Source organism: Python bivittatus, unplaced genomic scaffold (genome assembly GCF_059951505.1).
Source record: "Python bivittatus isolate LINGU-HERP-01145 unplaced genomic scaffold, Pbiv_v1 ctg000030_np1212, whole genome shotgun sequence".
NCBI lineage: Eukaryota > Metazoa > Chordata > Lepidosauria > Squamata > Pythonidae > Python > Python bivittatus.
In genome coordinates this window covers 4,091,893-4,102,053 of record NW_028277031.1, presented here as the reverse complement: position 1 = coordinate 4,102,053, position 10,161 = coordinate 4,091,893, and the positions used below count along the sequence as shown (strand labels likewise).

At 45.0% G+C, this 10,161-nt stretch overlaps 1 protein-coding gene across 1 annotated transcript; it reads left to right on the top strand.

The window, feature by feature from the left end:
- Positions 1-5,151: 5,151 nt before the first annotated feature.
- On the top strand, positions 5,152-9,261 carry LOC103061524 (lipopolysaccharide-induced tumor necrosis factor-alpha factor homolog). The gene is made up of 4 exons (XM_025169532.2): positions 5,152-5,407; positions 5,543-5,617; positions 7,677-7,836; positions 9,153-9,261. Exons 1-4 carry the CDS (start codon positions 5,152-5,154, stop codon positions 9,259-9,261), a joined length of 600 nt encoding a protein of 199 aa, XP_025025300.2.
- The last annotated feature ends 900 nt before the right edge of the window (positions 9,262-10,161 follow it).

The window sequence follows — 10,161 nt, the reverse complement described above, 5'->3', positions numbered from 1 at the left end:
TTAAGAAGACTTTCAATAGGTCATGTGAATCCCTGAGGAGCTCAGGTACTCTTGAAAAGATCCCGGCTGGAGAGCACATTATGGGATAGCTGCCACCAAAGACCCAAGCAGTTAGACTCCTGTGACCATCTGATGGATCATGAAACAGGGGACCGAAACAGACTGCACAGAGGCTGCTCGTATAGATGGTCTATGTCAGACACTCCACTGTCTAACCCAGTGTTTCTCAACCTTGGCAACTTGAAGATGTGTGGACTTCAATTCCCAGAATTCCCCAGCCAGCCATGAAGTCCACACATTTTCAAGTTGCCAAGGTTGAGAAACACTGGTCTAGTCCAATAACTCCTAACTGATAGCCCACAGACCACATATGGCATGCAAGGGAGGATCCAAGAAATCAAGATGGCAGCCATGTCCAGCCAATCCAAACCCTAACCCTTTTTTCCATGGGGTGGGGCTTTGCTTGTATAGGCACAGCTGCCATGTCTTCACTCTTAACCCTCCCATCAGATGCCCTTGACAGTATGTAATGGTTTTCTGCATGGGCAAGTACCAGCATCTATCTTTTTAATTAATGACCAACATCTTGCAAAAAGTTGAAAACAGGGAGTGAGAATTTCAAGGCTTCCCCACGGATTCCTTCCAAGACAGTCGAGAGGTTGCCCTGAAAAGAAACAGGCTTTGCACCCAGGTGACATTTCATGTGGGAGAGCCAATAAAGTGGTGGGATGACGGTGCTGGCCTGGGAGTGGGGAAATCGAGGTTCAAATCCAGCCTCAGCCTTGGAAACTCATGGGTGAGCTTGCCCGCCCCTCTAGCTCAACCGATCAGACAGGGTTGTTTTGTGGGGGGTGGGGGAAGTAGAAGGAGGGGGGGCTATAAAGGTAGGATATAAATACATTGGCCATATTTTCTTGGAAAAAGTAAAGAACAAATCTGAAAAAGGAGTCAATCTTTTTTGGTTCCTAAGGATAAAAAAAAAAATGTTTATGTTTATAACGTTGCTTTACAAAGGAAAATTCAAGAGCAAAGCCAAGGAAAACTTTACAAAAACACATCTATCTAAAATCAAACAGTACATGTAAATTTATTTTAAAAAGACCGTTCAATTTCCAATTTTTTCACATGAATGTGAAAGGCTGTGCATTGAGGGGTACCATTTGCATGGTAAAAGTTAGATGACCAGAATAAAGGACAAAAAGCGAGTTTTTGAAAAATAAGCCTAGAGGACAGCTTTCTGATATCAAGGACTGCCCTTTAAAATAAAGGACATATGGTCATTGTAGATATAAATCAAATAAATGAATTTGATATACTTAAAGAATGTATTAGATCGTTCTACTCACAAAGTGAGATTCTGGGCTGCATACAGTGTTAAAAAAACCCAAACTCTACTCTGTTTGGTATCTTTTACTAATGTTACATTCAGCATTACTGTATATAAAAATAAGCCAAGAACTTTAGGTTCCAAAACACACCCCCAAAATTGGTTTCAGCTTCTCAACTTTCTACTGAACGCACACTCACAAGTGCACACAGACAAATGCATTGCTTTGAGGCTGATTTTGAAAAATCAGTCCCTTCTTCCTCAAAGTCATAAAACCACTGAGGGTATAATGAGAAATGAAGGCAAGACATTGACAGTTTCAAAAACTGTTCCATCAAGCGTCATAAAAAGACTTCCAGCCATCTTTCTCACTTCAGGGTTTTAAAACGCATTTGATGCTCTTCACGGTGAAGCTCGGTTGTGAAACTGAATTCTTTCTGAAGGCTTGATGTGATTCAGTCGTGGACCTGGGCCTGCCCTGAATTAAAAGGACCAAGAAAGACCTTCCATCCTGATATGGTGATGCTTCCATACAAAACCTCGGGTCATGAAGACGGATTATCTTCAACTGACTTCCATGTCAAGCTCAAAATAAAACACTTGGCTTAAAAGAAATTCGCCAAGTCCTGGCAAACATGTTTTCCCACATTCCTCCCAAGGATATTTGCAAGAAATGTTTGGAGGAGGCTGGAGCACTTGATTAACCTGGCGGGGTAATTAAATGTTCCTGCCTCCCCAGTATTTCCTTCCTGTCACTTCAGCTGATCTCGTTCACTCTTTGGTTCCACGTTGGCCGAGGTCGGAGGACCATAGCATGCTCCCGTTTAAGTATTCAACCCGGGGGTGAAGCGATCAGCAGTTGGGGAGAAGAACAACGGGCCATTCGCAGTTCTGCCCACAAAGGTATGAGATTTCTTTTGCATCCTAGTTCCTGAAAATAGAGATGGGAAGGAAAACCCAAGAGAACAAGAAGATCTTCTTGGAAGTCTTTGGGACTTTCTGATAACTCTGGCAATATGGATCGGCACTATCCCCAATATCTCTTTCCCCCCAGGTTTTAAATCATATCGTAGTAAGAACATTTTTAGTGCACCCTGTTCAGAAGCCCCGTATCTGCTTGGCGGGGTTTATTTTCAGCTACTTGGATGCAAGGTAGCAATGTTATGATTTTCTTTCTTTCTTTCTTTCTTTCTTTCTTTCTTTCTTTCTTTCTTTCTTTCTTTCTTTCTTTCTTTCTTTCTTTCTTTCTTTCTCTCTTTCTCTCTTTCTCTCTTTCTCTCTTTCTCTCTTTCTCTCTCTTTCTCTCTCTCTTTCTTTCTTTCTTCTTTCTTCTTTCTTCTTTCTTCTTTCTTCTTTCTTCTTTCATGCAATCTGAGAGTCCAGTTTTAAAAGTAACACTTGGAAAAAGTTAAAATAGGGAAAAACAGAATCCCAACATTCAGCCAAACGTTTTGAATTTCTCAGAAAGATTCTCAGCTCTGGCTAGAAAGCTGAATAAGCACACATTTTTACTCTATGAGGTTTGGAGGGGAAAGGTCCCCCTTCCCTTCCTTCTTGCTGTGAACTATGGTCATGCAATTTATTTCTCCGCTTGTTTTAATGCACTGAAGTCACTGGTTCAGTAACTGAGAGCGTGGGAAGAAGCTAAAACTGAGAAATATGACTATAGGATTAAATTTGTACTTCTTCACTAGAACGGAAAGTATGGATCGGTCTGATTGTTTCAAATTCTGTAACATGTGTTGGAAAGGCTCCCCTCCAACCCCTGGAAAACCCTTATCGATGAAATAAATTAGGCATGAAACGAATCACAGGATGCTTACTTTCACCACGTTGCTAGAATTATAACTGAACAGCAAGAACAGCCTGTAGGTTGGGGTCTGTGGACGGCTGGGGTGGGGTGCCTACACGAGCACGTTTTCATGATTAAATGTTGGGTGAACCACCCCCAAATGGAAAAGATGCTCAAATCAGGTATATGAATACATGCAATACCTTGTGACCCTGATATCTAGATTCTGGATATAAAATTAGAGTTCTCCTTCTGGTCTTCATATTATGCTTACTGTGTGTATGTGGACCACTTCTGAAGACTATCTCAGCGACACTCAAGGAGTGCAAACAAGGAGCTTAAAATCAAACATGTAATAGATTAATAGCTGGGGCAGGAGAGTGAGGCAAAGAAATCAAGGGGGGAAAGGTCAGGCTGGTTGCAAATGAGAATCACTGTTAAAAGGCAAAGTCAAAAAAGATACACAGAGTAGCTGAGCTTAAAAGGGGAATTTCAAGGAAGAGCGATTCCAAGTTACCTTTTGATTTTTAAAACAGTGACCTCTCCTTTATTCATGATATTCATTAGGAAGAACAGCAACAACGACATTTGGAATTGGAATTTGGAACAATAACATTCTATTAGTAATGAGAAAAGGCATCATATCAGTGTAGAAAAGCAAAAAATTATTATAAAATAAGTTAAACAAAATTGCTCCATTTTCAATACAGTATATAGAGAGATCACTGAAGTATTTTGTAAAGAAGCCAGAGAAACAAAGCTCCAGTTTTACATATGATGGTTGAAAATATATTTACGCATGACTCTGCATTCATCTCATTATTCACAGGTTTATTTGGCACAGAATACAAGAATTTAATTTCATAATCTAATTACAAGGGCTGTGCAAGTCTTCAAAGGTGCATGTGAAAATCCATTTCTGGCAAGGGAAAATAGTGGCAAATGTGCTTTGATCATTGAGGTACAGATGTGTGCTGGCCTTTGATCATGTGTCATCAAGTCAGTTTTGACTCTTAGAGACCACATAGATAGATTTTCTTCATGATGAACTATCTCTAACCTGGTCCTTCAGCTCTTCCAACGGTGCTCCCATCGCCACTGTAACTGAGTCCCTCCATTTTGCTGCTGATCACCCTCTTTCCTTCCACCTTTCCTAGCATTAGAGCCTTCTCCAAAGAATTGGGTCTTCACATAATGTGTCTAAAGTAGGATAATCTGAGCCTGGTCATTGGTGCCTCAAGTGAGAGCTCTGGGTTGATTCGTTCGATGATCCATCAGTGTGTTTTCTTGGCTGTCCATGGTGTTTTCAGGAGTCTTCTCCAACACCAAAAGTGTTGATACTCTTCCTATCCTGCATCTTCAAGGTCCAACTTTTGCTTCCAGGAAGTATCACAGGGAAAACCACGGCTTGCACTAGTCTGATCTTTGTACATCACCACATCTGAATATCTTCCAAGGCCTTCATGGCTGCTGTACCAAGTGCTAGTCTGCAGTGCATTTCTTGAGCTAACTGAAGCAAAATTTGCTCAGTTTGCCCAACGCTACCAATTTCCTGGGTTTTTTTTTAAAGCACTGGTAGTAAAAATGGGAAAGGATTTCTATTGCTCATCTTACTTGAAATAGATGTTGACAAATCTAGGGTGTAAAGAAGCTTGGGATCTATATTTAGGAAAAGGTTATCTGATAATATCTGGCAGATTCTTTGGCAGCATGGGAAAGGGTGGTTATGCATTCTGCTTACCAAAGTCTTCTCCGTGCTTTGGTTTTCTTTCTGGGGCCTCATCTGGCAAGCAAGGTTCCTACACCCGACTGTTGCATTGATCTTTCAGTTCAAGCTTGGTTTGAGGTAGGATGCATTCAGGCCAAGATTTAAGTGCTACAGCTTCTTCAGTCCTTTGCTAGAGATGCCCCCAATGAAGCTAAGTGAGAGCGAATGGGTTAAAATGCAACATTACTTTCAGCACCTGAGATGGCTAACAGGTGGAAATCAAGGCACGTGCCCTCTGACTTGTTTGTTATAATTTGTAGGAAGATGTCTGGAATAAAAATGTCACAAGAGAAGGAAAAAGTCTCCGTTCCTATGGCTATGTTGAATGAGCCCCAGGAACCTTATGCTCCCGGATACGCTGCTTCATGTCCCCCGAAGCTCTACGCACCACAATCCTACACTCCAGGATTGTATGCACCGCAATCCTACAGCTCAGAACAACAAAACTACCCTCCTAAACAATATGCATCAGATTCATACACACCCAAGTCTTCAGGATCTGAGCATCATCTCATCTCAGGTAAGTTACAAGTACATTCCCAGTGGTTTGGATCAAAGATGGAGGAGATTCAGTTTTGGGCTTGATTGGAAATGACCCGTGAAACCCAGTGCAACTCTTTTCTTCCTCCCTCCTCATCCTCTTCTCTCGGTGCAGATGCTTGCTGCTATGACTGTCCATCTCCACCACCTTATACCTGTGAAGAAGTGCCTTGTGACCAAGTAGGACCAGGTACGCTCCAGAAACTTACATGCTGAATATTGATTCATATAATCCTGGGAAGGAACACTGTAAGATGTCTTGTGCTCAGATGTCCAAGTAGTTACTCTTACTCTTTGATGTATGTTCCCAAACACTGAGGGTTAAGGTTTCTAATAGACTTTTCACGGGACAGTCATCAGTACACCGATGATACCAACTATACCTTTCTGTCCCTGGTGACTTAAGCGATGCTGTGAATGTCCTATCCCGGTGCCTGGAGGCTGTGAGGGTCTGGATGGGGAACAACAGGCTTCAGCTGAGCCCTGGCAAGAGTGAGTGCATCTGGGCTTTGGGGCCCTCCAGCACAGGGACTATGCCATCTTTGGTACTGATGGGGTTGTACTACCCCAAGCGCAACTTGACCCAGTGCGCAACTTGAGGGTCCTTTTGCACAGCTTCCTGTTGTGCGCCAGTTGCACCCATTCTTGGACCAGGAGGCTCTGCTCACAGTCAACTCCATCCACTACCACAGTCACTCGTGCCCTGCTGGGTTATTTGAGGGACCGCCTCCAACCGATTACCTCTGCCTGTCCCATCAGGTCCGGCAGAAGAGGTACGCTGCGGGTCCCGTCTCCAAAAGAGTTTCATCTGGCGGGACCCAGGAGGCAGGCCTTTTCTGCCGTGACACCCACCCTGTGGAACATTGTCCTTCACAAGGTGAGAATGGCCCCGTCCTCGCCATCCTTCCAGAGGTCCCTTAAAACATGGCTGTGTCAGCAGGCCTGGGGATCTCAAGGCGATGGTGAATCGATGAGATGGCTGCATTGTTTTTAACATCAGTTCTCTCCACTATCTTGTTAATAATAATATTGCTGATGTTTTTTAATTGTAGGGTTTTTTTTAACATTTGGATTTTACGATTGTTTTTATTTTAAGCTGCCTAGAATCCCTTTATGGTGAGACAGGCGACTATATAAATGTGAGAAATAAATAAATAAATAAATAGTCCAGAATCCTGGAAATACAAGATGTCTCACTCATGGGCATTTGCAGGTGGGCAAAGTGGGTTGCCGGTGTCCACATGCATGCGCATGATGTAATCATGGCTTACTCTGGACAGCTAAGATCTCACGCTAGACAACTCCCTGGAGAGGACAACATCCAGGTCTCCCTGAATTTCCTGCTGAAGGTTCTTAAGAAGGTTCTTCTCAAGGTTCTTCAACTGAAGGCTCCCATTTGGGAAGGGCCCAATGGTGGGGATTGGGATTGGACCAGGAAGAGTCTCAGCACATGTTAACTACCAGGGGATTGCAAATCACCCATTTATCAAGAAGGAAACTTAGGAGCTGAAGTTGCTCCCTTTGTTGGTGTTCCAAGGAAACCCTGGACTGAACTTGTTCAACATGTTTCTTTTCTATGAATGCTGGTGGGGCCTCTGGGAGGCCCAGAGGCATTTGTATAAATAAAGCTGATGTATCGCCCTTACTCTTTTTAATCAAAAGACTCTTATGAAAACATTTAAGGACAGATACAGCAGAGCACCTGCCCGGAACAGGTTGAGAGAGGTGTCCAGGGATGGACTGGCGCCCAAGGCCATAGCATTCAGGTTCCCCTGTTTCCAGCATGGTGCAAATTGTCAACCCATTCTTATCTCACCACATTGTTCTACGGCCTTACATGCATCCCTCGGGGTTGCTTACAATTTGAAACCCTTCCTCCCATGTCTCACAGTCCGAGAACCATAACAGCAATCACAATAAAGTCACAACTATTATTCACTGTACAGTCTCTGTCACCTCCAGCGGGTGACCTCTGTGGCCACTTCCATGTAGTTTTGTCGGCAGCATGCAAATGTGGTTGGCCATTGTCAGGGCGGCCTGAAGTTGTGGGACCGCCGGCGGTCTCCCATCTAAGGACTACCAGGTCCAACCCCTTGCAGCTTTTTCTGGATCAGCCGGTCTTGGCAGTATCTGTAGGATACTGTGAGACTTAACAATTCGAACCTAAGCAGAAGTCCTGTCTACCCTGAAAAGCTCTGGGCGTAATAGATGAAATGCACCTTGATGGCTGTCACCTCTCTGTCCTGTAGTCTGCATGGACTCTTCCCCACCTGTTGTGGTTGCGGGGATCTTCTCGAGTAAACCCGCCTCCACCATCTGCCCCTGCTGCCGACAGATCATCACCACCGAGGTGGTCTTCCGCGTGGGATCCCTAACCTACGCACTCTGCACCGGCATGTGTATGGTGGGGTGAGTGTCCGTGCCTGATGGCTTTGTATTTATTTGTCTTTGATTTGTCCATAGAGCTCATCAGCTAGGTCAGAGTAGCCAAGCTCAGGCCCAACTCTCTTCCCCATGTAGAGACTGGAGTCTTTGCAGGGAGGGTCAAAAAAGTCAAGATGGTGTCCACACCCATGCACTCAGCCCCACTCTTTTTCACCTGCATGGTGATGTCTTGACTTTTTTAATCCCCTCCATGGGACAGCCATGAAATGGAGGCCTGAGGCCAGTGATGGGAAATGTTTTGGTAGCTGAATGCTACCCAGACGTTCATTGGGCATAGCCCAGAGGATGCCATGGGTGGGACGCTGGTGCAGTGGGGTAGACTTGGGGCTTTCTTTTGGCTTTTCTGAGTTGGTAACCCAGGGGCTCCCACAGGGGTGCAAATAAGGAAAGCAATACTGCACCTTGGTGACGGAAGCTCCACCCCTTTGGAACTGCACTGTGACATTTGCATACAGGTACCAAAGGGGCGGAGCTTGTGAAGCTGAATTTGCCCTGTTGTGGAAACCACCGGATGCCTCTGATCTGACCTTGGTCCTCCTAGCCCAGGGTTTCTCAACCTCAGTCACTTTAAGGTGTGTGGACTTCAACTCCCAGAATTCCCCAGCCAGCATGTGAGGACTTCAACTCCCAGAACTGGCTGGAGAATTCTGGGAGTTGAAGTCCACACACCTTAAAGTGGCTGAGGTTGAGAAACCCTGTTCTAGCTCTTATGCAACCTTGGGAAGACTGCTGCTGTAAGGCGCTTACCATCTATAGAGATAACGCTGATGAAGTGGGCGGTTTCTTCAAGGAGGCCATATTTTGACCTAGTTATACTAAAATCTCGGACAGCCTTCTCCAATCAGGACGGGGACTGCAGCCATAAAGATTGGGAACTCGGGAACTGGAGGGTCAACTGCAAAGCACCCGGTTGAGGTTGCAGTCGGCCAGTGTTGTCCAAACTTGGCCACTTTAAGATGAGTGGACTTCAACTCCCAGAATTCCCCAGCCAGCATGGGGAAGTTGAAGTCCACTCATCTTGAAGTGGCCACGTTTGGACAGCACTGCAGTAGGCTGTCTAAGATCTAGAGTTGCAGGGAATGGGTAGGAGGAATAATTCTGTATTTATAGTTTTATACCTTTGGGGACTACGCCATCCTCATACTGCTGGATCACTGGGGATCGTCCTGAGCCAGTATGGATGAGGGTTGGACTGTGCATATTTGAAATGGATTTCTTGGCGTAATAAAAATCCTTCTCAAGTCTTTGTCTGTCTCCCTCTTTTCTTACGTTGCTCTCAGCTGCTGCCTGGGCTGCTGTCTGATCCCCTTCATGAGCAAATGCTGTAAGGACGTTGACCATTATTGCCCTTGCTGCCGGTACCACATCTACCGATACAAAAGGATCTAGCTGCTCTGAAGAAAAGCCGACCCAGTCATCTCCTCGGAAATTAAGTCAGAGCAAAGGCGTTCCCAGCTTGGGTGGGTTCACACGGTCCATCCTGGATTGTCCTTATGTCTGGAACTGGATTGCACTGCGGGATTGGCTCCCTAGTTTGCAGTGAAACTGACTGGGACTTGGCTACTGTCAGTGTTTGCCTTCAGCATTCTTCACAGGCGGTCGACGACCTGCTCTAGGGTTTTCTCAGTTTTGTTTACCTGGTGTTTGTGGTTCGTGTGTTAGCTCCGCTTTGGTTTTTCTTCTTCAAACCATTTCATGCGCTTTATTGCCAAGGCTGCTTAAATCCACCGGTGCCTTGGTCGCCATGGATCTTCTCCGAACACCATGTCAATGATGCGCCACTTAGGTCCTACCGAGCATCTCACAGCTCCGTCCCCACAAACATCCCTTAAAATCTAAGCAGTCGCTTCCCTTTCATGGCCTGATAGCATGCAAGTGACCACTGTTTCATGGTTTATTTCATGGTGGACTGAGAAATCCTACATTTCCCCCCTGACCAACTTTCATTTGGTCGGATAAAAGAAACTTCAGAGGAATTCACAGACATCACTCCGTTTCCTGGCCCACCGAGGGGTCCAAACAGTGAAGATGAAGTCCAAAACCATGTAATGAATGCCCCTCCCTTTACATGCCTTGGAATGCATTTAAAAAGAGGGTGGGGCTTGGATTGCAAGGTTGCGGGTGCCATCTTGACTTTTGGGACCCCCTCCCTGTAGAAAACCCTGACTGCCCATATATTTGGGACGGACATTTGAAAAGCTGTTTGCTCCAGCTCTACTTTTAGGAGGTTCAGTGTTAAGCATCGGGACTCTTTACATTGATGGGGTAATGAGACCCATTGGGTCACTG